This window comes from Myxocyprinus asiaticus, chromosome 9 (assembly GCF_019703515.2).
Source record: "Myxocyprinus asiaticus isolate MX2 ecotype Aquarium Trade chromosome 9, UBuf_Myxa_2, whole genome shotgun sequence".
Lineage (NCBI taxonomy): Eukaryota > Metazoa > Chordata > Actinopteri > Cypriniformes > Catostomidae > Myxocyprinus > Myxocyprinus asiaticus.
The window spans coordinates 4,317,710-4,330,335 of NC_059352.1; the positions used below are offsets into that span (position 1 = coordinate 4,317,710).

General features: G+C 37.3%; 1 protein-coding gene across 8 annotated transcripts in view; it reads right to left on the reverse strand.

The window, feature by feature from the left end:
• LOC127445655 (transcriptional enhancer factor TEF-5-like) overlaps window positions 1-12,626 on the reverse strand; it is a 79,029-nt gene that overhangs the window by 24,030 nt on the left and 42,373 nt on the right. For 5 of the 8 annotated variants that reach the window (XM_051705879.1, XM_051705878.1, XM_051705877.1 and 2 more), the window contains 4 exons: window positions 10,074-10,136; window positions 4,592-4,603; window positions 1,987-2,118; window positions 1,207-1,250 (listed from right to left, as the gene is read on the reverse strand). In XM_051705879.1, coding sequence (XP_051561839.1) covers window positions 1,207-1,250; window positions 1,987-2,118; window positions 4,592-4,603; window positions 10,074-10,136 — 251 coding nt within the window. Of the gene's footprint in view, window positions 1-1,206; window positions 1,251-1,986; window positions 2,119-4,591; window positions 4,604-9,904; window positions 9,968-10,073; window positions 10,137-12,626 lie in introns of all 8 variants that reach the window. The other 3 variants (XM_051705880.1, XM_051705876.1, XM_051705875.1) reach the window with 2 other exon arrangements.

A 12,626-nucleotide genomic window follows, 5' to 3' on the forward strand; every position in this document is an offset into this window, starting at 1 on the left:
CAGATAATTGGAAAAGAGTGTTATGGATCTTAACCCCATTGAGCTTTTGTGAGATCAGCTAGACTGTATTGTGCGTGAGAAGTGCCCGACAAGACAGCCACATCTATGGCAAGTGCTACAGGAAGTGTGGGGTGAAATGTCACCTGAGTATCTGGACAAACTGACAGCTAGAATGCCATGGATCTGCAAAGCTGCACATGGAGGATTTTTTGATGAGAGCTCTTTGAAGTAGTTTAAAAAGTCCTGAACATTTTTTTTTGTAATAGTAATTTTTCATGTTATTAATGACCTGACTATATATTGTGATCAGCTGAATGCCACTTTGGTGAATAAAAGTACCAATTTCTTTCCATAAGAGCAAAATCTGTACATTATTCCAAACTTTTGGCCGCCTGTGTGTGTGTGTGTGTGTGTGTGTGTGTGTGTGTGTATATATATGTACGTGATTTTTTTCCGTTTTTTAGATTTCAAACAAACTTCTTTCACGTTGTCATTATGGGGTATTGTTTGTAGAATTTTGAGGAAAATAATGAATTTAATCCATTTTGGAATAAGGCTGTAACATAACAAAATGTGGAAAAAGTGAAGCGCTGTGAATACTTTCCGGATGCACTGTATCGTGAAGGGAACAAAACGAATGTATTCACACACATGATGTATTTTCCTGGACAACAAAATACCCGACGGGTAGAGAATGCACAGATGAAGTAGGGAGCCATAGAAATGTTGCCCTTCGCAACTGCTGTAAAGCCATTTTTCAAAAAGTTGAACAACACACATCTTAATTGCACTTAATGTTCAAAAATTTCATTTGAATTTTTAGTTAAAATAAATCAAAATAAAAGTTCAAAGTTTGAAATCAAGGTGTCTTGCTTTATTGTGTAGGCTTAACCCTAACCCTGCTTAACGTAAATTACCCCATAGTACCACCTAGCGTCCAACCAGCGGTAATACCGGTGTTCTTCGGTTTGAACATGACCAACCGACCAATCAAAACTTGGTCGACCAATACTCTTCTCATCGACTAACGTTTGGTCGGCTATTAGGGGGCAGCCCTACTAAATGATTTCCATGGGTTCGGTTCCGCTAACAGTTCTTAAACATCTACATTTTTTTTTGTAATTATTCAGATACAGATATTCAAAGATATTCAGAATATGAGTTTTGTTGTAATAAATATACTTAAGTACACTAAATGTTACTCACTCCTGAGAGGGTCCAGGTTGACCTAGGATGGGGGTCGGCCAGAACTGCAAAACAGAGGAGTGAATGAAACAATTAAATGACATCACTGAGTAATTGGTTCATTACTCAAATTAAATACAACTTAATCTCTATAAACAGTATCTATAGCCCGATGTTGATTGCAGGGATATGCAAAACTAATTATTTTGAACAACTAGTCCATCTCAGTTAAGCTGTATAATTAGGCAGGTTTAGGGTCATATCTACGTAATCAGAGCGGATGCATTTTTTGGACAATATATGGATGACAAGCACAGCCGTTCAATTGAATAACTGGCAATTAAATCAACAAAATAAATAGGCTAAATAACTATAACATGTTATTGCACAAAACTATCATAGTCCTCACAAAACAACAGAGATCTACAGTTATACAAAAACAGGAACCTTTCTCATAGCAGACGTTTTGAAGTCTTACAGTAAATGTCTTAATAGTAATGAAAAATAATTCAGTTTCATGTTTACTAATGTTGAATGAAAGAAGTGAACACTTGTACTTAATTCTATTAAAACTACTAATCCAAAAGTAATCAGATCAGATTACATTACCGATTACAATTTCAATTGTGTAATTTTAATCAGTACCAGATTACATTTCAGAAGTAATCCCACAAACACTGTATTTTTTTTTTTTGTTTATTTTTACTGACAGACAAATACTAATTATTTTCTATTGTAATTGACAGCATGTTGGCTACGGAATACTTCTTTAATTGGGATCTGGCTGTGTCTAAATCTCACCCGTGCAGTAGGGGGGTAAGGGGACTGCGGCAGAGGTGGAAGAGGCGGGGTCTTCATGAGACGCGGAGACACGATCTGAGCCGAGGAGAGCGCCGCCATGTTCTGGAGAGCCTTGTCTTTGGACGCTTGATCCTGAGCAGATGACGGAGACAGGTGAGAAAAATGTTCCAGATCCACGTACACAGACAAAGCAAAGCAACAAATAGTGTTAATGACAGAGAACAGATTGCTCTAATTAATGCAAAGCAGCCTGCTGGTTCATTATAAGGCAAAAGATACAAGCAGGGGGTGTGAAAATGCTTTTAAAAAAAGAAATCAGAGAGCATCCAATGGATCACAGAAAATGATGTAATTATTCTGATAAGCAGTAATTATGTAATTGGATGTTGAACATGTGAAGTTTGTCTTATTTATAAAATAATAATAATAATAATAATAATAATAAAAAAAAACGATTTGCATTATCACTCAAACATGTTCACGGGGGTCGCCGCATTGGTATTGGTATTGTTGTTTATTACTATGTTTTGTTATGTCAGTGCGTATAATTCAGAATGATTAAAGATCACAGTGAAAAACATGCCTTAGATTGTTTTTAACATTATTATTTTTATGAGTGACTCTAGCCAGGTCTCCTAAGCAACCAAATTGGCCCGGTTGCTAGGGAGGGTAGAGTCACATGGGTTAACCTCCACGTGGTCGCTATAATGTGTAGTTCTTGCTCTCAGTGGGGTGCGTGGTGAGTTGTGCGTGGATGCCGCATAGAATAGCGTGAAGCCTCCACATGCACTACGTCTCCGCGGTAACGCGCTCAACAAGCCACGTGATAAGATGCGCGGATTGACGTCTCAGACGTGGAGGCAACTGATATTCGTCCTCCGCCACCCGGATTGAGGCGAGTCACTACGAGGCCTACCACGAGGACTTAGAGCGCATTGGGAATTGGGCATTCCAAATTGGGGAGAAAAAAATTAAATAAATAAAAATACATTTATTATTTTTATATTTTACTTCTTGCATTAAACATTTGGAATCTACTTGGCTACAATGGCTGTTCGGTTGAATTTATGGTTTCTCTGATTGAAAAAAAAAAACTAACAAACTCTGGACCCACTTTATCTTAGGTGTCTTTTAACTATGTACTTAAGCATTTGCACAGATGTACTTATTATGTACATGTGTTGTTGCATTGTACTTACATTTAAAGTATCTGCATTTAATTACATCTGTTGTAACACTGACCCTACCCTTAAACCTACCTCAACTTCAGTAGCAGCAAATGTGAATCTAGTGAGAATTTTGCAGAACAACATATAGTTACACAATAAGTACATTGTACTGTAAGTGTTCTAATGTTAGTACATAGTAGTTAAAGACAGCTAATATAAAGCAGGACCAAAACTCTTGATAATTCAGAGCAAATATATATATATATAATATTGTATATGTAAGCATATATTTTATAATTAGGGCTGTCTATAAATTTACATTTTTAATCAGAGTAATTACATGATATGCCGATTTATTAATCCAATTAATCACATATATAAAAATTTGCAGAGAAAGGCCTTTAAATAAAAATAATTCAATATATAATGATTACATTATTATAAATAGTTATATTTAAATATACATTTAAATAATTATAAAAATAATATACATCATAAATAAATAATCATAATTAAAATGCACTACATTATTGTGGCAGACAGGTAAAGCAATGATAAGACAATTTTAAAAGTGGCTTTATAAACATTTTTATTTATTTATTTTGAATTATGCAATGTTTAACTAAATTTAATAAAACTTAAAATATTTAGGTTTTTATTTTTACTTTAATTTGTTAAATATTCAATTCAATTTGATGGAATATTGTTATGAAACTGAAATGCGTAAATCTTAAAATAATTATTTTGAGGGTAGACAGCAATATACTGTTTATTTCTTTATTGTTGAACATAAGCCTATCAATGGCCTGCAGTCCACAGCAATCCGTTTTGCAACTGAATTTGTCAAATTCAACAATCTGTCCAAAATAGTTTTATTATAAGGTGTATTTCAAGGATGCGTTAATGTACACATTCACAACTCATGAAATCAACAACACTAGTTATAATCTTATCATTAGTATCGGTTTATATAATTATAAACCTATAATCAGCAAGCCCAAATACTGGACAGACATTCTTCTAACAAAAACCTTTTACCTTCATCCACAAGTACACTAGCCAACCAGGCCGATAAATCAATGAAAACATGGCCAAGTTCCTTCTTAAAGGATATGGATGCCCCGTGAAAAACACCCCAGAAACGAAAGCTGAATTTAACCAAATTTTGAATGACGTTCCAGTTTTCCAGAGGCTGAGCATGTAACATATAGTTGACCTCCACATACATTATAAAACTAAATGAGGGACAACATGGAAACTTCAGAGACCAAAATGCCCATTATTAGCATAAGAACTATGAGCAATTTATGCACACTGCAGGTCAAGAAAAAGAGGGATTTATAATGGCAGTCCTGGATATAAAGCTGGACCTGTGCGGGACAGCCAAGCAAAGCGAAGCGAAAATAAATATTTGCACAATTCAAATCCACACTTACCAAGTTCATAGCCTGAATCAAAAGAAAGACAGACCATTAGTGCAATATTTTGATCAGAATTATTAAACCTATCTTCTAAATGACATTACATTTTTCGGACGCATGTAAAACATATGAACTAGTCACAGTCAAAAACGTTTTAAAAAGTAGCCTTTTTTGTCTTTTAACAGTCTATTGGGCAAAAATCGCAATAGTTAGACATATATGCAAGAACTATGCAGTGTATAATCATGTACCTAACCCAAAATAGACTTATAGGCTAATAAGCTTATGAAAATCATGTGAACTTTCTACAGTGCATTTTCTGCAGTATACACAGGCAAGGGGCGCCATACATATGGAGTTATACTTGTGCCACAATTCTGCATGCACAAAAAATGTTCTGCGTGCGCAAGATGATATTTTGAGCATGCAAAAAGCTATTTTGCATGCAGAGTGGGTAGGAGGAGATTTCACATTCAAATTCACATTCAAATAAACTTTACCAAGTGCAAAATTGATTTTTGTTTGCTCAAAATGAATTTATCTTTGTAAGAACAAAACTGAGTTCAAGCGCGTGCAAAATAACTTTTTGTGTACTCAAAATATCATCTTGCGCATGGAGAAAATTGTGGCACATAAAAAACTCCATACATACACTACCATTTAAAATGCAACAGGGTTAAACATCGCCTGGCTGTGGATTTCCAAAACATACGATGGCACAGGAAGACATTTATATTTACGGGGAAAGCTCTACCTGGTTGGTTAGGGTTAAGGATTGGTTATTGTTTCTTAGACCAAACAGGTAGCACTTATTTTTCTTTCAATCAGGTATGGCTTTCTTCATGAATATAAATGACTCTTTCTCTAGCATCCTATGTTTCTAAAATTTGCTGGTCGGCCATAAATAAAAATGCTAAATATTATGTCCAGAATTTGTTTGATTAAAATAGTCCAATATTTTTCCCAAATTTGCACAAGACTTATATAAAATCACTTTATACACAATTTAAAAAATGTTAAAGTACGGTGAAGTCAGAAAAACAACGATTCTCAGAAGTGATGGACTGATATGTCAGCCAGGCCTTTCAATGGGCTTATATTTGGCCGTTTTAAAATTAGAAGTGTTTTCAATCACCCACACCAATTAAGCGAAGTGCAATCTCTACTTTGTATCAGTTCCAAAATGTATGCACAGACGTGTCAATGAATAAAGTTACATTTCAATTTACAAGCTGTCAAAATATTTTTTAGTGAAATTTGACTAAATATCCTTAAAAAGTAGATTTCAACAATTTTGAGTATCTCTTTCTTGGCATCATTAAACTGTAGTATGTATAAGAGTGTTTCAACAACTTCAAGCACTTTCATTTTGCAGGGGTTGATTTGAATTAAAATGAACAGATCTCAATTTTTTTCTTTTTGTTAAATGGTCACATCCAAAATGACTTGGAAACCCTTTACCAGGCCTTCATTTCTTTTTAATACTTTTCAAATGGATTTTATGTCAAATGTTTTACTGTTTTAGACTGTCCCAGACATAGGCTTTAAACACTGAACTATGAAAATACATTTTTACAATTGTTTACAACATGTTTAAAACTACTATAATCTAAGCAAGAGTGAAATACACATTAACCATTTTAATACTTATTGTGTGAAAATTATTTCGATCAATTTCTTTATGACTGTCCTACAGTTGTGGCGTCATTTCCACCACACCAATACATTTCCCCCAGAATAAAATTAACAAATGTTAGTGTACTTGTTAAACAAGTCAACAAAAGTGTCAGTGAAGGGCATGCTTGAGATGAAATATGAGAAGTAATGTTTGAAGAAACAATGAAAATTCAAGGTAAATATCACTTCCGGTGGATTTTTGAGGGGGCCTGGGTAGCTCAGTGGTAAAATACGGCTACCACCCCTGGAGTTTGCTAGCTCGCTAGTTCGAATCCCAGGGCGTGCTGAGTGACTCCAGCCAGGTCTCCTAAGCAACCAAATTGGCCCGGTTGCTAGGGAGGGTAGAGTCACATGGGGTAACCTCCTCGTGGTCACTATAATGTGGTTCTTTCTCGGTGGGGCGCGTGGTGAGTTTAGCGTGGTTGCCGCGGTGGATGGCGTGAAGCTGAATGCTCAACAAGCCACGTGATTAGATGCGCGGGTTGGTGGTCTCAGACGTGGAGGAAACTGGGATTCGTCCTCCGCCACCCGGACTGAGGCGAATCACTACGCGACCACGAGGACTTAGAGTGCATTGGGAATTGGGCATTCCAAATAAAAAAAAAAAAGAAATATGATTTTTGAATCTAGAATCATCAGTGTTGGTCAATAATCTTTTTAAAATGCTAAATATCGAATGAATCACGATTTGATAAATCAGTGTACAATATTTTAAAAAATATAAATATTTAATTAGTTACATCTGGATTTAATGGAGACATGTGCGGGTCATTCTCTAGCGCACCTCGGAGCGTGCACCCACATAGCTCTCCCCTCGCAGCCGCGCGCTGCACTCTTTTGTTGCCCTACACAGGATCGCCCGCTTTCAGTTCTGTCCGTAACTCTCATTGAAAATGTTTCTAAACAGACCATCTCTCCTCGGGATGGCCATTGACTTTCACATGAGCAATTGACAGCTAGCGCTCCTGTCTCGAGTGAAACGCGTTCAAAGCACTGTACAGCTACCCACTCATTGGCTGCGTCCGAAAACTGGAAAACTGGTGCCTTCAGTGGTTGTATACAGAGATAGGATGAAAATAAGGTGCTTTTCAAACTGCTCTGAGACCATTTTCTTTAAAAGTTCATTCAAAAATGCTGTCGGTTAAGCCGTTAACTGATTAGGCAGCAAGTCAGCTGCCTACATTTTCAGATGCAGCCTTTGTGTGGCCACTACTGAAATAAAATATTGTCATTGTGGTGAAACTTAGCTGTTATTTCCTATAAGATAAATAGTGCCATTTATTATTTGTATATGAGGCCTTGAGGGAACTGAATGTAGTCATATGATGTTACTTTAATACTGTAATATTTGGATAGTTTTACTGATTCAGGGTTGCCATGATCATGGAAAACCTGGAAATATAACGGTGTTTTCCAGGCCTGGAAAAGTCATGCAAATTAATAAAATCGTTAAAAAAAATACAAATTGTTATATCTATTTTTGTAGTTAAGCTTGGCTCTAAAATATTTGATCGGCACAAAGCATTCTGTTGTATTCCAAGAAGCCTGTATGTACAATTTAATGTGTTTTCTTTCAAGCTGCTTTTGGTGCAATAAACTACATTAAGAATTTTGCCTTTCTTTTTCTTGCCTAAAGGCCCGGGATTACTTCATTTTTCCGCGTTCCAGATCGGACACAGCCAACCACGTTCCCTTTCTGAGTATACTTTAATGACCGCGAACGAACAGGAACGTGTTCGACGCATGCACAGACGATGCGCACAGACGAGGATCACGTGCGCGAGTCAAGAAAATCTAGGTGGTGCGCGGACAACCTGTGCGGCTGTGCAGCTGTGCTGATGACGCAGTTTGCGTTACACGTATTGTGTGTGGAGGGATTCACAACGCGGACACCCGAAGTATACTTTGGCCTTAAGACACATAAGGGGTAGTATTTAAAGAATCCTATAAATGCATTTAAAAAATGCTGAATCGAATCGTTAATCGAACTGAATTTCATTGTGAATCAAATCGTTCTAAATTTGCACAAAAATACAAAAAACAAAAAAAAAAAAAACGCTTTGAAATGAACACCTATGAATCGTGAATCGAATCGATTCACAAACCTAGCAAAAAAGTGTGAAATTATTATATAATCATGTGTATTTAGGATACAAAAAATGTTAGGTATGAAATTAGCCTTAGCAACACAAAGTAGTCCGACATTCTTTTTTTCTAAAAATGTTAAAAATGTCATTTCCATTACAAAAAAATATTTTGTGCCTAATATTCTTTTTTTTTTCAAAAGTTAGTGTACTTGTTAACCAGTTAACAAAAGTGTCAGTGAAGAGCATGCTGGAGATTAAATATGAGACAAGTGATGTTTAAGAAAACAATGAAAATTCGAAGTTAATATCACTTGTGAGCAGAATAATTTTAGTGGGCATCATTTCCAATCAAGCTGTAATTTTGACAAATTACACAAAAAGTATAAAAATATCATTTAATTGTATTTCGGATACATCAAATGTTAGCTATGAAATTAGCCTTAGCAAGTCAAAGGAGTCGTCTATTTTATTTCAAAAATGCCATTTCCATCAACGTCATTTCCACCACAGAATTCTATTAAACACAATACAGAATTTGAGATGTGCTGGAAATGTGACAAAGTGGTGAGGGGGCCTGGGTAGCTTAGCGAGTATTGACACTGACTACCACCCCTGGAGTCACGAGTTCGAATCCAGGGTGTGCTGAGTGACTCCAGACAGGTCTCCTAAGCAAACAAATTGGCCCGGTTGCTAGGGAGGGTAGAGTCACATGGGGTAACCTCCTCGTGGTCGCGATTAGGGGTTCTCGCTCTCAATGGGGCGCATGATAAATTGTGCGTGGACTGCGGAAAGTAGCATGAACCTCCACATGCTGTGAGTCTCCGCGGTGTCATGCACAACGAGCCACGTGATAAGACGCGCGGATTGACTGTCTCAGAAGCGGAGGCAACTGAGACTTGTCCTCCGCCACCCGGATTGAAGTGAGTAACCGCGCCACCACGTGGACCTACTAAGTAGTGGGAATTGGGCATTCCAAATTGATATAAATAAATAAATAAAAAAGTGTGGTGGGAATTTTCATGACTTTCAGAACATAACAAAACAAAAATCTCCTGTGATGCATGTACATACACTGTTGGACATTGCTAGTAGACAAATAATAAAAAAAAAATTAAAAAGAATATTTGAAAAATGTTTTAACGTGCCTTTACTTTCTAGAAGTCCATAGTGCTAAAAGTGCCTGGTCGATCACAAATTTTTAGTATTGTATTACCCAGCAGTTCTTCAGGCAGATTTCATAGAAGAGAACTGAACAGTGGTGACAAACACATGAAGTCTGGTTGTAAGAAAAGAAGACTGAAGAAATAGTGAGCATCAGGAAAGCCAAAAGACAAAGAGCTCAGCGCTACAGCACGGCCAATCGTGCACCTATAGCCTTTATAACAAACACTAGCGCAAAAAGCCAAGCACTGCACTACAAAAAACAAGTTTGGATATCCTTAGCACTTCAAACTTAGACCGTTTCAAGATTTATTTCAGCCACTGGAACTTTTCATGATCTCTCATTGGTTTGTGCATAGGCAAATGCCGTTAAGCCCCACCCCACCCGCAGAAAAGCGCATACCTTCAGCTTTGACTGTATGTCGCGAGATTTTCTCCGGGCAAGAACCTGCAAATGGCTAGAAACCTGCAGAACAGAAAAGCGAAAGAGGAGGGACAGAAAAAGAGGAGGAAGAGAGAAGAGAGAGAAGCTGTAACCAAAGAGAATGAGCCCTGTTGTGTTTTCAACCTACCTTTATACCTGCTTGATACTCTCGAACTTTCTTCCGTGCTAACACCTGTATGTGACTAGATACCTGAAGAATTTCAAGACAGTTTAACAAAAACACATATACACAACACACACTATTTGCTTAGTTCAAACACAACACAATTACGATGGAAGAGATGTTCTGGTAATGAAATTACAAAATAAAGTGATTCAAAGTAAACTGAACCCTTTACGAGTAAGTTCATCCAAATGAGAAAATTCTGATCGACTAAAAAGCTAAATTTCTATTCAAATCTCATTAGCTCATTGTGGTAAGCTATGGAGTGGCAACTCATTGCTCCTTTTCTTTATAAAAAAATAAATAAAAATAAAATAGCAGCAGCAGGGGGCCTGGGTAATTCAGCGAGTATTGACGCTGACTACCACCCCTGGAGTCAAATCCAGGGCATACTGAGTGACTCCAGCCAGGTCTCCTAAGCAACCAAATTGGCCCAGTCGCTTGGGAGGGTAGAGTCGCATAAGGTAACCTCCACGTGGTCACGATTATGTGGCTCTCGCTCTCAATGGGGCACGTGGTAAGTTGTGCGTGGATCGCGGAGAGTAGCATGAGCCTCCCACATGCTGCGAGTCTCCGTGGTGTCGTGCACAACGAGCCACGTGATAAAATGCACGGACTGATGGTCCTCCACCACCCGGATTGAGGGGAGTAACCGTGCCACCACAAGGATCTGGTAAGTAGTGGGAATTGGGCATTCCAAATTGGGAGAAAAGGGGATAAAAAAAAAAAAGAAGCAAAAATCGATGTTACAGTGAGGCACTTACAATGTAAGTGAATGGGAGCCAATTTTTGGAGGGTTTAAAGGCCGAAATTTTAAACTTATATTTTTATAAAAGCACTTGCATACATTTCTCTCTTAAAACTGGTGTATTATATGAGCTGTAAAGTTGTTTAAATCATAATTTTTATGGTAGTGTTGGAGTTGTAGGGTTTATGGCGTTACGTCATCATGGTAACGAAGTTGTAAAATTGGATATAACTGTACACAGAGAAGGTTAGTAAGTAATTTTATCACACAAAAATCATGTCAACACTAGGGCAGGGCGATAAAACGATCTTGATATTTATCGCGATAAAAAAATCCACGATATCAATGATAAGCTTTTGAGTAATTTTCGATTTTTAGCCTGTGTACTACATCTAGACAATCAGGTGCATGCCGCTAAAATGCAAGCAGTTCGGCTTTTTCAAACAGTATGAAGTTGCTAGCATTAGCTGCCTTGCTATCGATTAGGCAACGCCAGTTACTGTGATCCGGGTCCGGACCCCGGACTGATTCCATCCGGACAGCAAGACATCATAACGACGGTTGCACCGTCTCATCGCCTCTTGTGAGCAGCGCGGCGAAACAACAGTGCTGTGTACACCAGATCTGATCTTTCTGCGCTCTATTCTTAAATACTTTTCTCTAGAACCGAACACGCTCCATTTACGCCCTGTCCCGCTCTGCACACGTTGCCTCTTTTCCCCGCATGCTAGTATACATGAGGCGTCACATAAGTTAACGTGGTTTCAGAGCGCCTTTAGACCATAACGTTTTTTCCTTCTAAATTTAGCTTTATTAATCAGCATGTTACGAGCCTTTAATAATAAACAAACAGATTTCTTATCTAATTTTGTGAAATTAATCAGATGTCATCATCTCTGGCATGGATGACAAGACAATAAAATTACTAGTTTGTAGCCTACTGTAGTCTCTCTCATTTTAATGAAAATATAAAAATTGTCCATTCAGACTTTTACATTTTCTACATTTTCTCTCAGGGGATGTTCCTGAACCCCCATACAGCATCATCCCTTCTATGCCCCCGTACTTGGGTATCTGAATGTAACAAAATATTAAAATAATTTGAATGTAAACATTTTATGTTATTATGCTTCAAAACGAAAAGATGATCTTTTAACATTCATATCCAGCTGCACTCAATTGATAAACTCTATAAAATATTTTACTATTTTGGTAGAAGATCCCTCAGACCCCACTGCTTTGGCTGTCTCTGGGCCCCAATGCAGTTTTGTAGAGACTATTTTGACTGTTTAGGATTTCTGCCAACTTGGAAATTCTAAAAAAATGTGCAATGTGCAAATGTGAATGTATATCGTGATAAATATCATATCGAATGTTATAAAAAAAATACTGTGATAATATTTTTGGCCATATTGCCCAGCCCTAGTTAACACACATACTGTTTACGTCTTCTGGCTATACTTTTTAAACAGTGATTATTTTAACGTTTAAGATTTGGCCCCATTCACTTCCATTGTAAGTGCCTCACTGTAAACCAGATTTTTTCTTTTTTTTTTTTGTGTGTGTGTGTGTGGTAATCAACATTATGCCACAAATGCTGTCAATTGAGCTTTATTTACAATGCAATTTTCCCAGATAGTGGCACTTGGCACACCTCCAAAATTCGAATGCAGTTTTAACATTCAAATGTGCATTTTAATCTTAAATTCGACAAATATTCAAATTTTTATTTGACAGCCTTAGTGGCCCGAGTCTTATGGGTTTGGAAT